Source organism: Pyrgilauda ruficollis, unplaced genomic scaffold, assembly GCF_017590135.1.
Source record: "Pyrgilauda ruficollis isolate IOZ18807 unplaced genomic scaffold, ASM1759013v1 scaffold6, whole genome shotgun sequence".
NCBI lineage: Eukaryota > Metazoa > Chordata > Aves > Passeriformes > Passeridae > Pyrgilauda > Pyrgilauda ruficollis.
The window spans coordinates 16,949,574-16,970,965 of record NW_024527710.1 but is presented as its reverse complement, the minus strand read 5'-3'; the positions used below and the strand labels follow the sequence as shown (position 1 = coordinate 16,970,965).

General features: G+C 45.0%; 1 protein-coding gene across 12 annotated transcripts in view; it reads right to left on the bottom strand.

Moving 5' to 3' along the window:
- NFIA (nuclear factor I A) overlaps positions 1-21,392 on the bottom strand; it is a 242,455-nt gene that overhangs the window by 8,888 nt on the left and 212,175 nt on the right. For 8 of the 12 annotated variants that reach the window (XM_041483199.1, XM_041483200.1, XM_041483204.1 and 5 more), the window contains one exon: positions 14,376-14,467. The exons of 3 other annotated variants lie outside the window; for them this stretch is intronic. In XM_041483199.1, the coding sequence (XP_041339133.1) occupies positions 14,376-14,467 (92 nt within the window). Of the gene's footprint in view, positions 1-14,252; positions 14,468-21,392 lie in introns of those variants that run through there. One more of the 12 variants, XM_041483198.1, reaches the window with a different exon arrangement.

The window sequence follows — 21,392 nt, the reverse complement described above, 5'->3', positions numbered from 1 at the left end:
TTGCTCTGTCCCGCTCTCTTTATGTGCTGTCACAGAATAAAAATGATCCTAACACAAACCCTGAAATAAGATCTCGCTCCAGAAAGAACATCTTTGTAGATATTTCCTGAGTTACTGCCAAGCGGGATTTTTTTCGCCCATTCATCCTTTCAAAGTTTTGCTATAAACATAGCCAAAATTGTTCGGGAGTAATCAGAAATGACCAAAATATGACCCCCTAGCCAAGGCCAGCTGTGGGCAGCAGGGGAGGAAGCTGCCCCACGCTTGTGGCTGGGACAGCAGCCACCTCTGCCACCGCACCTGAGTGACACCCGCCAGCATCACCACCTCGCTCTTCCCTTCTGTACACACTTCTGCAAGAGAAGAAGGAAACAGCGGGATGCATGGAATCAAAGAGACAAAACCAACTTTAAACCCTCCTCACGGTTTACGGTTTGCATCCACTATTTCGAGGTAAAAGCAAATGTGCTGCGAGTGGGGCTGAGTTTTGCACTTTACACCTCGTTTTTAGACAGCCCCGTATTTTTCTCTGCTGGAGGCACAGTTAAATTTGCTCGGGAGTGCAACAATCCCACATTTCTTACAGCAGATCTCACTCATTTCTTTCCTTTTATGAAACAACACGTGCACGGGGACTTGGAGCCGCTTATAACCTCATGCCGGGAAGTCCCGTGGAAAGTGGGACGGCAGACGCACTGCTGCGACGGGACTTTCCAGCATTTTGCTGGGATGAAAGCAAAACCCTCTGGCTCCCCGAACTACAGCTCCCCCCTGGACAGGGCACAAAAGCCGCCGGGTGCCCGGGGACCCCCCGGCCCCCAGGGCGGGTGTCCGAGGCCTGCGGTGGCCCCGCTCCCAGCCCCTCACGGCCGCCCTCAGCCCAGCCCAGGCTCCGGCTGCGCCTTCCCAAGTTCAAGTTCAGGTTTAAGGGAAATAAACCGCTCCTCGGGAGCCTGCAGCCAGCCCTCATTTCCATGTGATCCCTCTGAACTTCGCCTGCGCCAGCGCGCCCTGTTTCCAGGGCCCGCCGAAGGAATGTTTTACAGTTAGAGCCCGCAGTGCTTTCTCAGGCATTTCAGACCCAGAGGCCCAAGTTTCAAGCTGCAGCATTAAAAGTTTCCACAGAGCTACTGCAGAGAGAGGGAGGGAGGGGAGGGGGGAGGGAAATGAGGAGAACAATATCGTCTTAATTGTCTCTATATAGCTGCACAGTTAAAGTATTACTTTTTAAAGGGACATAATTTATTCTGGAGGCACGGTGTTATAACAACCAGTACATACTTTCACCGCGGCGTAACCCGCTCTATTCTTCATTGTGCTTTCCGGTGGTGTTGCTTTTGCAGAACTCCTTGTTACGCCGTCCCCGGTACTGTACTTACAGTTTTATTCAATTTAAGCCAGTTCCTGCAGTCCTCAGGCGAGCAAAACCACCCCCCCCTCCCCACCAAGCCTCGGGAGTTCTGCCTGCACCAGGACTGCAAAAATAATCTCCCCTCAACCACCGTTTTTCTCCCCCCAAAAGTTTCTTTACTTTTATTGCTTTAGACAATCGGGGAAAGTCATCCAAAGAAAATCAACCCCCAGCCTGGGCCTCCCAGGCTCGGCTCGCAGCGAGACAGCCGAGCACACACGCACAGACACACACGTACACACACACGGGGGTTTGCCCTCCACTCTCCTGCCCTGTCCCGTGCCGGCCGAGCCACAGGAGCTACGTGAGGGGCCCAGGGGTCCCAGTGGGATGGATGGTTCTGCCAGCAAGCTGCTGCAGAGGCTGTGGCTCTTTGCTCTGCAGTTTGGGGTACAAAAGGTAGTTTTCAGTCTTTTTTTGCCCCGTTTCTCCGCTGGAGAGCAGGGAGGAGGGAAATGTCACGACAGCCTTCAGAGGTTGAAGGCTGAGGTGGCCTTTCCTTGCCCTGGTCATCCAGTACCTGTATCAACCTGGCTCTGACAGCCCCAGTGGAGCTGTAGGGGACCCATCCACCACCCCAGCCCTGTCCAGGGGCTCCCTGTGGTGCAACAGGAGAAGACCCATAATGGGTCAAAAGGGAGTTGACCTACAACTACCCAAGGCAGTTCAGCTGCTTTTTTTGACTGCCCTGAGAGTATTTCAGAGCACACAGAGGAAAGCGAGGAGAGAGAATAACTTGGGCTGGACAGGAGAGCAAGCACTCCCTCCAAAATCCCCCCCAAAAGTCAGGTTCCTGCCTGTGCTCTCTGCTGGGTGAAGCGAAGAAATGAGCAGCCCTGTGGGGACAGCAAAGTGTGCCCAGCCTGATCAAAGCAGGGCAGAAAGCAGGAGGGATGGGTCGGTGGAGACTGGGAGGCACGGGGGGAGGAACTGGAATGTGGGCAGCAGGAACAGTGGGGCTGGCAGGGCACACTCCAGGCAAAGGGACAGCTGGGGACCCCAGGATGAGGGGGCTGAGACAACAGCATGTTTGGAGAGGTGGGTAGAGCAAAGCTGGGTTTGGAGACCGCAAAAAAGGAAAAGGAATTCGGGTTTTGGCAAGTCCTAGGTGTTACTGGGCAAGGAGATCAAAACCAGTCTCCAAATTAACACGGGCAGAAATAGGAGCACAGAGGCAACTCTGGCACTTTTGACCTTAAAATTACAGAAGACAGTGAGCTGGAGGAATAATGACTCGATTCATCAGGAAACCGCCCCTTCCCAAAACTCCTCTTTAAAAAAGAAAGCCAAAAGGACATTGAGCTGAACAAAAAAACCTCTCCTGAACGTGGGAACTTTTGACATCTGCATTTTTCCTGATGCTTTGTACCTTGCTAAACTGCTCTAGGAAAAGTGGAAGGTTGTGCATCATGCTTGTGCTCAGGGACCCAGCTGTGGGGATCCACGAAGGGATTTCCACCATGCTGTGGGGAACCCCATCCAGAGATGAGTCCTGTAAAGATCCATGGAGCCATTGGGGTCAGGATGCTGCAGGAGCAGTGTGAGTGGGGCTGGGAAAGAGCACCCCAGGCTCCAGAGGTTGCCAGCTCTCCGTTGGAGAAACGGGAACAGGCTTTGCAGCACATGATCCATCTTTGGATGGGGAGGGATGTATTAGACATGGTTGGCTAAAGGGAGTTGGGTCTTGGCCTAGCTTGGAGCAATTTTCACACATACTGTGAGATGCCAGTGAAAGTCCTGGTGGAGTGTAAAGTCATTAAATGAGATGAAATTAAACAATTTAGTTATTTCTGCTTCATCATATTTGTGCAGTATGGCAGGCAGAATGAATTACTACTAATGATCAAATTTAGTAATACTAATTAAACTATCTCAATTTAATTAATACTAACAGAGAAAACAGACAAAATTACTAATGTAAACCTTGAACTTAAAATCAAAAGGTGCCTCTTCGCTTTTGTGAGTCACTGAATGTGAGGCTTTTCCCTGAAAATAGCCTGTGTAGAAGTGGCTCTTTGTACTCCCTAAGCAAGCTGCTCCATTGTATGGTTAACTACAGCTCTCCTCCAGCTTTCTTTCCCCTCTTTTTCTTCCCCTAAATGTTACTACTTTTACTCCTTGTTTTCCCAAAGAGCTTCCAGGAGAAGAATCTGAGCTCTGTTCAGACTCACACAACATGAACAGCACTGATAAAGCAGTTACCACTGCTGGGACAAGTTCTGTCCTGGGTGCTTGTAGGAAGAGGGTTTATAAAGAGCCTGTGGAGCCTCCCTCGCTGGGAAATCATGGCATCACAGAATAGTTTGGGTTGGAAAGGACCTTAAAGATCAGATGATCTTCCAAACCCCTTTCCACTGGACCAAGTTGCTCCAAGTCCCATCCAACCTGGTCTAAAATTTAAAATTTAGCCCACAAGACCAGTAATTTGGGAAAACCCCAAACCCATCTCTACATCAAGGAAAATGGCTTTAGAGTCACTGAGAGTTAATACCTGTAACCACAAAATAAAACTCCACAGATACACAAAGACTGCACTGCAAACCCTCCCCGTAAAGAAATTGTGAATTTCAACCTTTATCTTATCTGAAAATGACTAGATTTACTCTACTGTGCATAGATATAAGCAAAAGAGAAGCATAATTAAACAAAAATGTTATTGTATTTCTAAACCAAACTCCTGCCAATAACAAATCTTCCATCTCCTCCTCTCATCAGCTTCAGTGAATGTACAGCCGGGTCCCATACCACAGATTCTCAGACATGATCTTTAACCTAAAGGACTGCAAGAAAGCCCTTAAAAAAACCCCGACAAACCAGGGAATAGCCAAACAAGGAATATAATGTGTCAAAGTGTCCTTCCAAAATCTCAAATCTCATTGTTTAGCAGATGCCAAGATGAAAAAACCCAACACCATATGCAAATATAATATCTCAGTTTAACCTTTTTTTTTTCTTTAAAAATAGGTAGTTTTTCTGTCGTCATATTTAAAAATATGTAGTTACAGAAAAGGCACAAAAGGATACCTAAAGTTGTATAAAGCTGCTCCAAGCAATGCAGAAATTCATAGAATCTTTGAATGGTTTTGGGTGGAGGAAACCTTAAAGCCTGTCTTTTTTCATGTCCTGCAGGGCAGGGACACCTCCTCCCACTATCCCAGGTTGCTCCAAGCCCCATCCAACCTGGTCCTAGACACTTTCAAGGAAGGGGCAGCCACAGCTTCTCTGGAAAACCTGTGCCAGGGCCTCCCCATCTCCACAGGGAACAATTTCTTCCTAAATTATTGTGTTCAGCCTCAGAGGTGGCTGCACGGTGTTGGCTGTGACTTTGGTTACTCGTATCTCATAATTAAAATTACATTTCAGTGCCTTCTGCAGTGCATTCAGCTGCATCTCTTCATGTGTAATAACCAGTGTTTGTATAGATGATCTAACAGTTGGGTCACACAAGTGAATATGCCTGAGAATATTATGATTATAGTGTCAGTACTGTTTTCAAAGTTGAATATTAATAACTAAAGCACCTAAGGGGAAACCTAGATGATATTTTTAAGTTTAGCCTCTTTTTTATGAGATTTTTTTTTTAAATCCTGGTTTTAAATTAAACTTTTCCAGTTCTACCTCTGTTCAAGCAGAAAATGCTATCAAAGCAAAAGCCTAAAATGAGACGTGTTTTGCTGTTCTAAACTAAAACCAGGTAAAATTTGAAAGCTGCAATTTCCCATGCTGTTAGCAGTTCTTACTAAGAACAGACACCTTTGTCAAATTTAAAATATAAACAGGTTTTACCAAAATTAAGGTCATTTTGCTGTATTTCTTTTGAAAACCCAGTCTGTGTTATTTATATTTCTCTATGACACTAGTCCAGCACTAGGCATGTGATGCTCAGTGTCTTGGGAACATGGAATCTTCTGCAAACTGAGGACTCCTTCTCTGTTAAGAAAAGGCTTCTTTTGGTCCCTTTTTATGGAATTCACTATTAATTTCAGAGCAGGACAGTCTTGTTTTGCAAAGTGCTCACCTCTGGAGCTTATTCATTCCTTGACCTCTGTGTTAATGCCATTAAGTTAAGGTGCTTCCTAGAGCAGAGGTAGCTTAATGCCTATCCATTGGGAAGGATGTAGGGATTGTGGCCTTTAATTTTTGACCTTCATTGTAGACTGTGGTCCTAATCCTTTGATTGCAGAATTCTTAAAAAGTATATATGGCAGCTGGCAAAAAATCTTAATGTTCCAGTAAATGCAAAAGCCATAAATTCAGCTGCTGACCTTTTCCATCCAGGTCACATGTGACATCTACTGGAGTTTGTCAGGCTGGGTGGAATTTATGGAGCTCATATAGGTATCAGCTGCAAAGGCTGAACTTTCATGAAATGTCTTTCAAAGGCACTTCCGAAACCCTTGTAAAAAGTCAGTATGGCTTTTTTTTTTTTTTTTAAGGGTATACATTCTGCACACATTTTAAAAGGTCTCATCGTGCCACCTCTGCAAATTTTCAGCACCTGGGAAACTTCAGCTGTTAAATTATTACTCTTTACAAAATAGAGAAATCAGGCCAGGCATGTAATTACTGCCATCACCACCTTCCAACAGCCCCTTCCCAAGGCTGGCTCTCTGAGCATTCCTTTCTTTCTGAGCCTCCTGCCCCTCTCTGGGATCGATGGTATCGATGGTGTATTGTCAGTCAGAGAAATGGGATTTGATAGTGCCCTCAAGCAGTTGGGAAGAAGGGAAGGAATACAAAACCTGCCCAGGTCCACACCGTCAGCGTGAGATCAATGCTCTCAATAATACGTTTGCCGCCACGTAGCGCCCTAACTGTCGCAATTAATAATGTAGAAGGAGCTGATTAACTTAAGTAAAGTGCTCTCCACTGTGTAAACACATCAAGATCTATAGGGCCAAAGAGGAAAGAACGAACAAAACGTCATTTTTATATTTTATGTGGACACATTCTTGCTTTCTATTCTGCTCTTGTAACAATTACTGTACTAGCCACTCTGACAGAGTCAATAAATTGATCGTGGGCCTGATGCAGCAGCGAGCAGACTAATCCAATACAGCATTATCTGCCGTGGAGGCTGGGGCAGGCAGTGGTGGCCAGGAAATCGGCCAAGCCAGCCAACAGCAGCAAGGGGAACAGAACTGTAACCTTGCCCCAGCCTGGCTTCGTTTGTGTGCGTGAACGTAGGGGTGTGAGCAGTGCTCTGCCCATGCTGCACCCTCAAAGGCCTTCCAAGACTCCATTTGGCAGGGATCAGCCCCTAAACTGGACCCTGTGGCTCAGGGAGGATCAGCTCATCTCATTTTGTCATGAATTTAAACACCTGATGACTTTTCCCCCAGTACACCAAAGTCATGCTCCCCACAACTGCACCCACCACAACACAGCAAGAACCGCTGCCTGTCCACTAAAAAACAAATCTGGGAATCCCCTCCTATGTCCCCTGACCTGTGAACACAGGGAATGTCACATTTTGTCAGCTTAAATGGCCACTTGGGTCTGGTATTATGTCTCTGACAGTGGTTGCAGTCCTCTTGGGAGGAAACTGCAAGAATCCCTACAAAGGAGATGGACCAAAATGATTTGGCCTGAGGGGAAGCTTCTTCCCAGCCCCATGCAGTAAGTGGTAGGCCTTGTAAATCCATGTTAGCGGGGAATATGAGATTGAAAAAATAAAAATAAAAGAAAGTTTCCTGCTGAATGGAAAAAAGAAAACTGTTTTTTGGCAGAAGTTCTTCAAGAAGGAGAACATAGGCCATTGTTATTATGAAGACTTTTCAATGAAAACACAGAAAATCATTGCCTTTTAGAGTAATTGTTTAGCTAAAGAAAGGTTACACAGCTTGTAGAGAATTTAGTAAGAAATTAAATCTCTCCAGCTCATTCATCATATTTCTGCATTTGCCAACTCTTCCCACCAGGCCCACACTTACTTCTTCCCTTTCTTCTCCCCCACTGTGGAGTAAGTAATGGCCACAAAACCCACAGAAAGGCAGCCTTACGCACAGGCTTCCTGGTTATTGTGAGGAGGGGGAAAACTCAGTAAGTTTAATTGCTTAGTTTGGGAAATTCTTCTATGTCCATTGTAAATAATTCTATGCTAAGTCTACTGGAAATAGGATGCTGAGTGCTGGTTTCCAAAAAAGAGTCTGAACTGTTCACCAGAGCCTACGAGGAGAAGGAGGAGGAGGAAGAAAAAGCCCGGGAACAACGACCTCCCCTGCTGAGCACTAACCCAGGCATTTTGGGACTGATTTGGCTCCATCCCACTCTGAAGATGCAGCCACGTGATGGCATTGGGAAGTTTTCTGTGAATCTTTACCTCTATAGAGCAGTATGTGCTTTCTTTTTGAGGTGTGCTGTTCTCAGCTCTTTTTAGGAACTGACCTGCGAGTGGAATTTCCTATCCACACTCTCTCACACTGCACTTTCAGAGCCATCTCCAGGCCACCCTCAAGGTCAGAATGGTATTCCTACGTCCTGGGTGGAAGAGGAAACACAGCACCAAAATTCAGGTCATGTGTTAGTAACCTGATGACATTGGTGCAACAGCAAAGCACTTTTTGGACAGAGATCAAAACTCTGAGTGATCATAAGGGGCTCCAGGTCTTGGAGGAGAGCAGCCTCCACTTTCCTTTGCCAGTATGGGAAAATCCACAGAACCCTGGAGGGTTTGGGAGCAGAGTGATCCCTCTAAGTTCAGCAGAAAGTAGCAGTTCCACACCCCAAAACTGTGTTTTTATACCTGATCTATGCAAATTTCTCTTCTTTACACACTAAAGATGTTATTCTTTCATGGAAATCGTGTTCTGAACCTCTCACTACATTTTCTGGACAGGCCAAGAGAAAGAAAAGGAACATTCAAGTGTGCTTAGAAGTGCTTTGCAGCTGAAATTGGACACATGTACTGGCTTAGGGAGGTTTCTGTACGGAATATGGAATTCTTAGGGGGCTGGGCCTAACAAATGCTTCCAAGTTAGTGTTTTTTATCTCCATTCACACTCAGACACAAGCAGTACATCCAGCCTCGAGGATGAGTATTCTGATCCTGAGGAGGAACAGTCCTCTGAGCAAGAAGTACCTCTGACCTGGCTTATAAACGGCCCTGCTCAGAACCCCCAAAACCCAAAATAAAACCACCAAAACAAAAGGCCTGGTGTCTTTCCTGCAGCCTCTCCTGTTCTCTGCCATGTCCCTCCTCTGAGGTGCGTGGAGCGAGGCGACGCTCAGCTGTCAGCACAGTGCCACAAAACCCTGCCCTACCCCTGTCCCCCAGGGCCAGCAGGTCCTGCCTGTCTGACCAGTGCCATTCCTGGGCTCTGGGAACTGGGATGAAGGCAGCAGGGTGTGCAGGCAGCCGGGCCAGGGAGCCCCTGGTGCTCATTAAAAAGCCCATGGCCACGAGCTGCGTGGGGCTCAGCGTCCCCTTGGGAGGGGGCAAAGGGCAGGGCACGGTGGCAGTGAGCAGCAGGGATGGAAAATCCCCGTGAAGCCAGGCACAGGTTGGATTTGTGCAGAGGAGAAAAATGTGTGCACTGGTTTCTTTCTTCCATAGGGTGGCAATGGAACCTGGGCACAGAGCGGTTTCAGCTGCAGGAGCGAAGCGCTGCAGGAGCTGCATCAGCTTCCCAGGCAAGGTGCTGACTTTGATCTATGGATCCTATACACTTTTGGGGCCTGCCACAGACAGGGCTGCTTCCCTGCCTGCCTCCTGGAGAGGGGCATCACCTGCACCACGCTCCTCAGATTCCAGAGTCTGGGCAGCAGCGCCTGGCTGCTCTCACAGAAGGACCCTCTCCTCTGGAATTCGCCTCCCCTCCTTGGTCTGACAGAGCTCACATCTGCTATCCTACAGGACACAGCATCCAGCTCATTTTTTTTCTCATGCCCTTTGTTTTAAAGTGCTGCCAGTGAAAAATTGCAGGTTGCAGTTTGCTCTCAAAAAAAAAGGCTTGTGGGGAAGCAAAACAAGCTTTGCCTTGTCTCTGGGAAAGAAAGTAATTGTACAATTAGGTTTGTGGATGCACCTGAGGCATACTGTGGTTTTTTTTAGAGATAAATAAAAGCCCAAAAGGAGAAAGCTACAAAGATACCACTGTCTAATTTGGGAAGGGCAGGGAGCAGGAGAAGATTTAAAGGAGTTAGCAATTTCCTTGTACTATAAACACTTTGCTAAACTTCAGTGATTTCCCTCCTAAGTTACTATTGCTCTTTTAAAGATGTATTTCACAGGGTGCATTTTTGTACCTGGTCTTTATAAGGCTGTTCTGCTGAGCTTGCTGGTTTTCATACCTGTTATTTTGCTGCATAGATAAGCTTGTTTGACTTTTGGGGATTTTTTTTAAGCTTTATTTCAGTGTTCTAGGCAGGTTACAGGCCTTTTGTTCCAGTTGTTTTGTGCTATAAAGGATGAGCTCTATCTAGAGCTCTCTTGTAGTTGGGTGGCTCTAGGGCCCCACCAGGGAAAGTGTGAAAACACAGGACTTTTGCTTATTATCCAGGATCTAACTTGCTTTGGGATTGTGCAAAGGCAGAGCCAGGAAGAGCTTCTACTTCTGTCCTTCTAGAAATAAGTTTTATCTTTTCCTACAGAAAGCCAAGGGAATAAATATTTGGGTTGGTGCTTAACTAAGTTTTTAGAAACTACCTGGGATGGATCTGATATAGAGCGTGTTTACACTAGAGAGGGATTTTTCCTGAAACAGCTGGTCAGGGCTACAGGATTCACTTTCTCACAGGGTAAAGTGGTTGATTCTGTGCCTGGGTGCCTGCAGTAGGAGGCAGTTTCTGTTCCCTCCATCCTCACAACCTCCCTGTGCAGGGCACATGGGCCAGTGGCAGGTAGGAGCGATTAGATGGAGCAGGCATGTGTTTCTCAGGAGCTGTTTTTAGCATCCCAAGTACAATTTCCAGGAAGACGTAGGCTAAGTAGGTGGCAAACAGGACTCAGCATAGTAAACAATGTTTAGTGTGAAGTGGAGCTGCAGCATGATGAGTACAGAGCACGCGGATCCCTAAAGGAATTTTGTACCCTAGAGCAAAGCCAGGGCATTAGAGAGCAGCAAACAGCATTTGGAGTGGTGAGTGGCAAACCCTGGCCACAGGCTGCTGGTTTAGCATTCCCAGCTGCATGCACTCCCAGCCCATAGCCTGTGTTTCACTATTCATTTTGGGAAAAAACCACCTCAAAATGCAGCCCCCTTCATTCACCTTGGTGCTACCGAGAGGCTGGTCCCTAATTAATGTGATGGGACTTTCCCATCCCTCCACCACTCTCCGCATTGCAAGCCCTTGGCAATATGAGAGACGTATCTATTACTTAGTCATGAGGTATCCAGACCAACTTGCTTTTGAAACCAGAGCCCCCTGTACCCCAGGCATCCTGTATTTCTGATTTGCATATGGAAAAGGCTGTTAAAAAGCTGATGCCCCCATATTGCTTGCAAGTCAAGTAGCAAAAGTAAATGATTTATCAAGCAAAGGTTACAACACCTGTGCCTTTTTGTCAACATATACAGGGGAGGCCAAGTCAAGTGTTGCTTCTAATAGCTCAAACAGAAATTTAGATTCAAATAACCCCCAAGACAGGACAATTGTGCAGTGAGTGGAGTGGCAAGTGATGGATAGTGTAAGCAGTGGATGCAAAACCAAACCAACTGAAAAGTTTGGAAACTGCTAAAACCAGGCAAAGCCAACAGTCCTTTGGGGGCTTTTGTTACCAAATCAGAACTACTGACTTAAAGCAGTTTATTTCCCCATCTCTTCTGTGATGGACTGGTTGTCCTGTTGCAACCTTTGCTGACACAAGGAAGATGGCTTTTCAATGAATATTATATAAACTCTATCAAATTCCTTTAAGGAGTTATATTTGCCACAACATGACATAAATCAGAACATAGCGCTAATGGAAATGTCTACTGATATTTTTTCTAATACTGATTAAGAAAGGCATGTACAGTGTTTGGTTGTTTAGAAACAGCCCAGGACAGAATGATCCTTGCCCCAGTCCATTGTACATTTGCCTGGGATTTTATTCCAATGTTCTGGGAATGCCCATGTATGGGAACTGTGACTCCTTCTCCATGGAGCTGCTACATCCCTGTGCACAGACTCACTTCTGCAGCACTTGAAGACTAATGATGATGATGATGATGATGATGATGTGTAAATAGTGCTTATAATGCAATGTTCCACCAAGACAACATCAGAGCCACCAAAAATCTGACCAAAATATTTTCACATGGGTTGTAGCTGGACTATAGTTTTTAAAAAGCAGATGTTCAGATACTGCCTTCATTTTTATTTTATTGTTCCAGCAGTAAAGAGTTGCTTAACCCTTATATTTAAGCTTGACTTCCAGAAGCTTGGAGTGTTTCCTGCTTCCTCTTGTCTCAGGGAGCTGTGTCCCTGGCATTTAGTAGTCCTCAGGACCTGTATTTTAGCCTGATTCTGGATGTACTCTAAAGATCCTGATGGAAAGGAGCCACCCCAGCTGCTTTTAATAACACAGTCCTATGTGTTTTTACGTTTTCATTTTGAAAATATCCTAAGTGGTTGTTCTATACACTAATGCTCTGCAAAAAGGAGCACAAAAGCCTGTCTTTGTTTAGAGGAATGCTACGTAAATCCCAAATCGTTGCAGTTAGCACTTCTACCTCACTTCTCTGACTGAAAGCACAGTCAACTTCAGAGTTCTTTCATGAATAAGTAGTGAGTTTGCTGATAAATTATATATTTAGTATCAAGTGGGTTGTGGTGGTGTAATGATGTATAGAAGCAGGGAGATGCAGCTGGAGTCAGAGACTGGAAGTCAGTCTCCTTGCCCACTGCAGCATGTTAGACTTTAATTGAAAGCTGTGCTTGAGTATTGTTTTTCACTGTACAGCATTGTTATTCACTACACTGCATTACAGAGGAGCACTTAAAGTAACGCTAGAGCACTTTAAAATGATTTAAGTCATAAATAAGGAGGATAAAAGTTTACAGTCAACAAACTTATCTGGGAAACTTAGGCTGCAGGATGCAAGTAAGTTTTAAATATCTTTGGAGACTTAATACTGTTGTGTCTTACTACATAATCAATTTACCAACTAGGAGTTTTTCAAGTCTTCTGGAAAAGGTAAGTAGCATTCTCCAAAGGGTTTCAGGTTTCCTGAGCTATGAAGGAAAAGACCAAATGCTTAAGGACTTTAGCAGTACACCTTAACATTCTTGTTTCCCAGTTTCAGTGTATTTCTGTTATTCCAGTTGTTTCCAAAGCAAATGGACAAATATTATTTAAATGGGAAGGTGCATGAGAACTTGTCACACCCATGAACCCCATAAAGCACAAGGCTGGAAAAGTGGGGTGCAGGCTGAGTTTTGTTAAGGCATGAAAAAACCCCCCAGAATCTGATGGGTTAAACCCCTCTCTGCATTGCTGCTGTACTTTCTGTGACCCTATTTAATGCAGAGAAGGTTTGAGATTCGATATAGTTTAACCTGTGCTATGCACAGAGCTATAAACTAAAGCCCCTAACAAATTGTACACAAAGAGCAGACAGCAAAAAACCACGTTGTGCTCACGGGCAGCTGCATGCAGCCCTGTAAACTGGAAATCTTTGGGAATGAGTGACCTGTGTTTCAGTGACAGTGGAGGTGCTGAAGCCATCACAACGAGGAGTCTGTCTTCATTCACCTCCTGTGGCATGTGACAGCCATTAATCTGCCCACTAATTATTCAGAAGCCTATAAACCATTGTAAGAACTTACAAGAGCCAAGGGTAGTAATGCCCAGTTTGCCAGTTGTTTGAATTATTGCTTTTTAGTCACTGCAACCAGCTCAAAACAAAATCACAAATATTTCGTGCAGTTGACCTTTAAAAGAATTGCAATGTAGTCAAGCAATCACTTCAAACTATAAACTACAGTTGTCCTAAAGCACTAACTCTGCTCACTTTTTTATACCTTCCCCCCCATGATAACGTGATATTAAGCCCAGACTTAATTTTTTCAACATCTGGCTCAAATTAGCTGCTAACAAAACTGCCAACAACTATTTTCTTAATCGACCCTGGGAATTTGATACAGCTTGGAAAAAGCACATTTAAATCTCGTCCTTCTCCTAAAGAAATACAAATGTTTACTCGAGCTTCTGATTTGACCATAGCAGGACCATGAATTCAGCTAACCCAGCTTTATAGGCCTGCCTCAACTGGACTTTTTTCTCTTTGCACAAGGAAAACAGATGTGCTTACAATCACAAAAATCTCCTGCTCGCTCAAAGCCCACCATGCAAATGGCCAACCAGGAATTTGAGTATTTTTTTTGTTACACGGAAGTCACTGGAGCAGTCACTGCTGGGGGACTACAGGGCACTGGTACCTGATGGGTCTCTCTGAGCTCCTGTTGCATATCACAGACTGGTTTGGGATGGGAGGGACCTTAAAGATCATCTTGTTTCATAGGACACCTTCCACTAGCCCAGGTTGCCCCAAGCCTTGTCCAAGCTAGCCTTGGACACTCCCAGGGATGGGGCAGACACAGTTTCTCTGGGCAACCTGCATCAGGGACTCCCCACCCTCGCAGGGAAGGATTTCTCCCTACCATCTAATCTAAACACAATTAAATGCAGTGCCTGGGGAGCAGGTTGGAGCCAAAGCCTTTGAAACCCTGGCCCTAGAGCAAACAACTGAGAGCCAACACCTTAGAAAGCAGAGAGAGGTCCTTCCAGCTATGAAAGCAGCATTATCACCACACAAGCCCCAATAAATACATAAATAAATAAATAAATAAATAAACAAACAAAGAAAAAAAAAAAACCACAACAGACAAACAAACTGCAAGTGACATTTCACTGTAGTTACTGAGACCATGTGGGTGAAGTGACAGCGGCAGGGCAGCTGCTCCGCGGGGACACGTTAGAGGACACTGGAGGAGGAGGAGAAGAGGCTGCAGGCAAACAGAGAAGTCGAAAGCGGCCCACCTGAGTCTGTTGAGGGATATTTACAAAGCTTGGATCCCGTGGTCCAACACTGACGAATCGGTTTGCGGGGGAGGTGCTGGGTGTCGAGTAGGCTGTGAAGGGAAGGGACACATGCGTTGAGGAAGCGGCACTAGATTGCACACGAACAACACCAAAACACACTGTCTCAGAGCCACCTAAGCAGATGTTTGACATAGAAATGTGCGAACGTTTTAGAGAGCGAGAGTTTGGTTTGAGACACTGGAAAGGTTTGGGCTCAATGGTGGGGGGATTGACACGTAGGGGACTGGGCTGCTGGGAGAGGGGACGGCCACAAACGTGGGCTCAGGGGAGGGTGTGCAGCTCTCCAGCCTGAAGGAGAACCACTGCAGGCCTTTCCATGATGGGCTGGCACAGGAGATTTCTGCAGGTCCTGACTGCTTTCACTTGAATGTCTGGTATCTCTATTTTTGACAGAGTTTTGTATAGCAATGAAATTACCTAAGTGCTCATTAACAGAATCAGACCCTTTATTTCATGCTAATCCAGCATTCTCTCTGGATATAAAGTTTTGGTTTTCATACTGCTGTGGTCTGCACTCTCTAAAATGTTCACTTGATGTGTTTGACAAACTAGGAAGATCCTTTTGGTAAAAAATTAATGGGTTGCAGTTTCACTGGGGTGGTAAGTGCAATCAGTCTGAAGGCTGGAGCTGCCTTTAAAAACTGGAGTGGCTCCCATAAATGTAAAGCTATTAAATGCAATGCAAGCCAAGAACCCAGATTACTTCCAAACTTGAAGTACTTTAATGATTTTATTGTTGCATTATATTCTCCACTGCAACGGTCCACAATGCCACATACTTCCACATCCAAAAGCTTTCAATGCATTTTTAGTCTTCCTCTCATTTGAAAACCCTCAAGCAATCGTCTCTCTTCCTCAGTTTTTTGCATGTTTAGATCTAAATTCAAATAACGCAAATAGATGCCTTAATACAAAGAGGGCTCCTATCTATTTTGAATATATTTATGGGAATGCATTCTGCTGAATAAAATCCCCAGACAACCTAACTATCCAATGAAGAGACAAAAAAAAAAAAAAAACCAAAAAAAAACCAAAAAACAATAGTAAAAGGAAACTTACTTGCCAAATTCCAGTCAGGCTAAATATAATGTTGAGGCCTCAATGTTACAGAAAAGTAAAGCGAGTTAAGAGTCAGAGAAGACATGAGTTGGCTGTGTGGAGGAAACTCTTTTACCTTTCTGAAGGCAAATGTTTGGTGAAGAGGAATTACACTGGAGGAGCCTTTGGTTTAAGACTGCCAAATCAGACCAATGCTCCACCTTGGCCATTGTCACCTCTCTTAGAAGTCACAAGCAGATGCAACCAAAACAGGTCACATATTTACTTTCTCCCATTCTTTCCTACCTCTGATTATTTTCAGCTCAGGGACTTCCTGTATTCAAGGCCCTGGAGGGATTTCTCACCCAATGCCCAATCTGCACTTGGACCATGTGGATGTTCTGCCTCCCACAGAGCCCTTGGGTGATGAGTTCCCAAGTCTAGGAGCATGCAGAACCACATCCTTCAAGTCTCACAAACGTCTTGTGATGCTCTCACAGTTTCATCAGAAAATTCCCTTTTATCAAGATTCCCTGAAATCACCCCAGGAACTGCATATCTTCATTTCCTACTGATATGAGGGGAGATAAGGCACTCCTGGATTCTAAGCAGGATTTTCTCCCACTTGTTTCTGATGAGGTGAGCTTTTCTCTCCAAGAAGCCAACACTTGCAAAAATCATGCAAGGAACGCTTCTCCTTCACAAAGTCTTAAAGGAATTTTAACATGCACTAATTCATCTTCCTGAGATGGTTTTGCAAATCGTGGTGCAGCTTGAATATTATGAACAGGTAAGCTGGATGTTACTCTTACCTGCAAATCAAGGAAGAAATTTACTGAGTAGATCTGGTGAGATGTTCTCGTCACCTTTTACCATGTTAATTTGGTTAATAATGCAAAGAAGCCACACATTTGCAAAGGGCATTTCCCTGTTGCTAGTGCCTTGTATTAAGATTCTTCTGTGCTCTCCTTTGTGGAGGTATTCTTTTTTTTTAAACTAACTAATATTGTGCAAGACTAAGAATTCCTTTTACAGTGGGGAAAATTAACTGAGAGCTCAAAAATCAAACATCTGTTGTTTGGTTCTCCTGGTCTACTTTTAAAGAAGCAGATTGAGTGGAGAGGCCATTTAATCCCTTGGAGCAGGTAAGTTCCACCCAGAAGGGAAGGAACTCAAGATCTTGTTTACAGTTCCCCGCTGGCAGATACTTTTTCTGTGATATTTGGTAAAAAATCAAAGGGGAACCAGCAGAATGCTGACTTAAATGGCTTCTCTGTTCAAACAAAAAACTCGAAAAGCATTTGAAAAGTGTGTAATATGCACAAAAGTCCCCTCAAAGCTCGCTGGGTGAGTTGCTATGTATACCTTCCTTCCGCTCCAAACGATGTTTAATTTGCTTTCTGAAAATACTCAGATGTCAGCTTGGTATTTCCTTCAGGTCATATAACTGCACTGCTGAAGCCAAGGAGGGAAGAGCACCAAAACGACAAATATGCAGAGGATTTACACTGGACTCTCCCAAGGTGCTGTTCCCTCTTTGCTGTAAAATGTCCCGGGATGTTTGTGGATTGTAAGGGGTCATTTTGGCTGGGAATATTAAACTGACATGGAATAGTCATTCCCCTGTTAGGGGGAAATTTGTTTCAGGAAAGGGAGAAGTACTGAGTGTTGCTTAGACCATGATCAACTTCCAGCTGCATCTTACTGTCTTCAGATAAATACCCTTGGTTGACATGGAGGTGGGATTCCTGGAAGTCTGATCCCTAGACTTTGCCCCAGAACTAGGATGGGGCAAACTGTCTCACTGGATAAAGCTGGGTCACATTATATTATAGCATAAATATAAGCTAAGCCTATGCTGGGGTCTTCAAACTCCAGTTTGGGAAAAGCCAAAGCATGGAAAGGAACAAGGAACAGCAGCCAGGTCTCTTAGGCAGATCTTCTCCAGATTTTATCAGCTTTGCTCATGGGAATGGCAGAGACCTACCCTGGTTCACACCAGCTGATAGGTGTCCTGTTGGGCATGAACAGCAACAGCTTCCTGCCCAGCCTGCTCCTTCTGCTACTGGAATTCACTAAGGATTGTCTGCAACATCATAGCCCACAGCCAAGGAAATGAATGTGATGCCACAAATTTGCTATGATGCTTCACTTCAGGAACAAGCAAAACAGGAGCTGGCAGAGAAAGAACATTTGCTCACACAGACAGCTTTGATATTTAGCCAAAATGGCAAGAAATTGTATGAAAGACAAGACAAACAAACAGTTTTGGGGATGTTGTGTGTTTTAAAGTTGCCTGCAGTAGGGAAATGTTACTTTTAAATATACTTTCCTGAAATAATTGCTATTGAGAGCAGGAGTGTGTAATTTATCATTGTTCTGGATTAAAAGGATTGGCAAAGATGATTTGGGTGAGTGATGACCTAGTGTACCACTAGGTCTCCCTTTTACAGACCAAGATGACAGGTACATGTGTTTGATGTGAAGAGTTGTCCTGTTTCTCAAGCTGCAGCAAGAGGATTAACTGGAGGAACGTGGTGCAGTAGAACAATTCCTACTGCAGTGCATCCTGCAGCTGAGTATCACAGAGGGAACTGCAAATTTTGGCTGATTGAATGATAGAGTCAGCCCTCTTTTTTATGGATGGGGAAAAGAGCAAACAGAGAGCTCAAACTTGCCCAGAAGGTGCTCAGTCAATGCATAGCAGAGGAAGGGAGAGAAAGGCAATCTGATTGCAGGATCATGGAAATGTTTAGGTTGGAAAAGACCTTTAAGATCATTGAGTCCAACCCCTACCCCAGCACTGCCAAGGCCACTACTAACTCATGTCCCCAGGTGCCACATCCACAGGGCTTTTAAATCCCTCCAGGGATGGGGACTACACCACTACCCCTGCTCCAGTGCTTCACCATTATTTTGAAGAAATTTTCCCCAATATCGAATGTAAACCTCCCCTGGTGTGACCTGAGGCCATTTCCTCTTGTTCTGTCCCTGTTCCCTGGGAGCAGAGCCCTACTACTCCCTAGCTGTCCCCTCCTGCCAGGGAGTTGTGCAGAGCCACAAGGTCCCCCCTGAGCCCCCTTTTCTCCAGGCTGAGCCCCTCAACTCCCTCAGCCACCCCTGGGGCTCCAGCCCCTTCCCCAGATCCATTCCTTTCCCTGGACACTCTCCAGCACTTCAGTGTTTTTCTAGCACAGGGGACAGCCCAGCCCTGGTCCTGTGGCCACACCAGAGCTGATCCAGGCCAGGTGCCTTTGGCCTTCTTGGCCACCTGGGCACACTTGGACTCATGTTCAGCTGCTGCTGACCAGCATCCTCAAGTCCTTTTCCAGTTTCCCAGCCACTCTGTCCCAAGCCCGGAGAGCTCCATGGGATGTTGTGACCCAAGAGCAGGACCTGGTGCTTGGCTTTATGAATCATGTACTACAGCCACAAGATCGTTCTCCTCATCCTGACACAGATGCCATTTAACAAGAAAACTCTTTTGTTCAAAGGGACATTAACCAGTAATGAGTTTGTTTAAGTTAAGAGTTGTGAATCTCAGAAAATAATACTTTGTTTTAAAAAGCTGTTTAAAAGTCAGGGCATACAGGATGGCACTATCTTAGGCTGATCTGGAATGATTTAATTATGATAGTGATAAAGCCCAACTGGAATGTAATGGAGGTGGTGTTTGCTTTGAGCAGTGAGATATAAAACCCCCAAACTGCCAAATTCAAAAAAATATTGTGTTGTGTTTGCAACGGGTTACCAACCAAAGAAAATCAAGAAAAGATCTGAGATAAGATAATGTTGGGTCTGCTTCTGGTATCAAAGATATGTTCTATTGAAAAAGGTTTTGTGGAGGAAAAATGAACCTCCCAAACCTCGTGAATCCCATCTCCATTGTGCCATCTGACTGAGGAAAATGCTGGCTTTCCAAAAGGAAAGGATTCACAGGATTCACAGCTGAAATTGTCAGCTCCCAGAGCATGCCTGGCCACCCAGTAGTGGCAAATCCCCAGTGTGCATCTCCAGGGGCTCTTCCTTCCTTGGACAGCACTAATGTTCATGTTTTGGTTAATGTCACAGCTGGAGAGTTTCACTATTGCTCTGAGAATCATTAACCACCTTGTTGTGATTTTTAGCTCTCGTTCCCAGGAGGCCATGCTGTATTGAACAGCTGCTCCTGGCTCCTGCACCCCTCAGGAGGGCCATATTCCAATTTTTGGTTGGGCCGTGACTGCATTTTGTTTCTGCTGAGGGCTTTCTGCTAGACCAAAAAAGGGAAGGAGAATGGAGCAAATGCCAACCCCTTTCACTCCATTTCCTCGGGAGGAGGGGGGATCATTCTCTTCCACAAGGATAAGGAGAGAGTCTGGCCAAAATTTAACATCACTCCTGCCTTTGTTGCATTAGTGACTTTCCAATATCCTCAAGCTCTGCGGGGCAGTCAGCCATAGCCCGGCGACACTCCCAGAACCGGTGCGCTCCAGCAGCTCGTAACCATGGAAAACACCTTTTTGTGAGGCTTTTATGGAACTCTGGTGAATCTGCACTCGCTGTTTGAAGGCTAATATTTAGTTAAGGAAAAAATAAACAGGGAGGGAAATAGAGGGTTGGTCCTGATTGACACACTGAATGGAGCCCAGTGGGTCCTCCTGGCAAACCCTGCCTGCGACGCCTCAAACTTCAGTTTGCTTTCCTCTTTATGTGGCCAGTGCTTCCACTAGCTTTGGTTTACATGTCATAGTTTTTCTTAGACAATATGTCCTATAATCTACTTTTCTGTAAAATTTTTCCCTAAATTAAATTATATGCTTGTTTACAACTCGAGTCACTGTTATTCAAACCCCTCACCAAAAGGAAGATGCGTGCCTGAATATGTACAGAACTATATGTTTAGTCATCAGCGTGGCTAATTAACAAACAGTAATTATTTTCCTAATCTTTTGTTTAAATACCATTAACTGGCTGCTCTTGAGAAAACCTCCATTCCCAATTAACGTGGCAGCTGTCTGCTGTTGAACACAGAGCCCAGTGACCAGCCCCAAGCAGACACCGATGGGTGTCCTGCTCCCTTCAGAGGAGAAATACCCATTTTTCTGCCAGCTGAGAATCTGGCTAGACACACTCTGAGCTTGTTTACACAATCACAGTATCATAAAAATTAAGATTAGTGCTAAAATGTTATTGGGAATTTTTTATCTTTTCTTTTTGACACCAAACACTGCCAGTAAACTGAGTCACAACCATAATGACAAGTACACACTGACCTAGTTTTGTTTTTCCCGGTTCTGAAGGCAAGGAAATAGTAAGGCACTGCTGACTGTGTTCAGTGATAACTATGACTAAACATTAACCTTTTCGATCCCACCGCTGAATCTTATTGATAGGACTCAAAAGTCCCCTCGGAAAGTGTCAAACCTTCCTGATCGCACCAGTGTTGGTCTAAGGTCAGCAAGAGGAGCAGAGGGGAGGGAATGAATCAACTTCTTCACTCAACAAAAACCTGCTGATCAATTCGAGAAGTCCTGATTCTAGAAGATCGTGTTCACAATCTTACCAGACTGTCTCATACTAAAACCCATTTCAATTTCCAAGCGAGCCAGAGCATCTTGCTGAGTTTGCAGTTGATGCACTATCGTGTAGCAGAAGGCAATGAAAACCTCTGAGGAACTACCAGATTTTAAAAATGCCCCCTGGAACCTGTGCAAGTCTCCTGAACAGTGTATAAAGCTTTAGAAATGCAGGCTTCACTTGGTCTGAAGAGTGAGTACCTCTTTGCACATCCAGCAGTGGTTGCATATAGCATTTAAATAATAAGCTTGAAAAGCACACAAAGGGATTTGCTCTTTCGATTAGATTGATTTTTGTTTGTGGATGTTATTTGGACTCCCTTCACTGTGGAACAAGTCCCCTACAGTTGCCATTAAA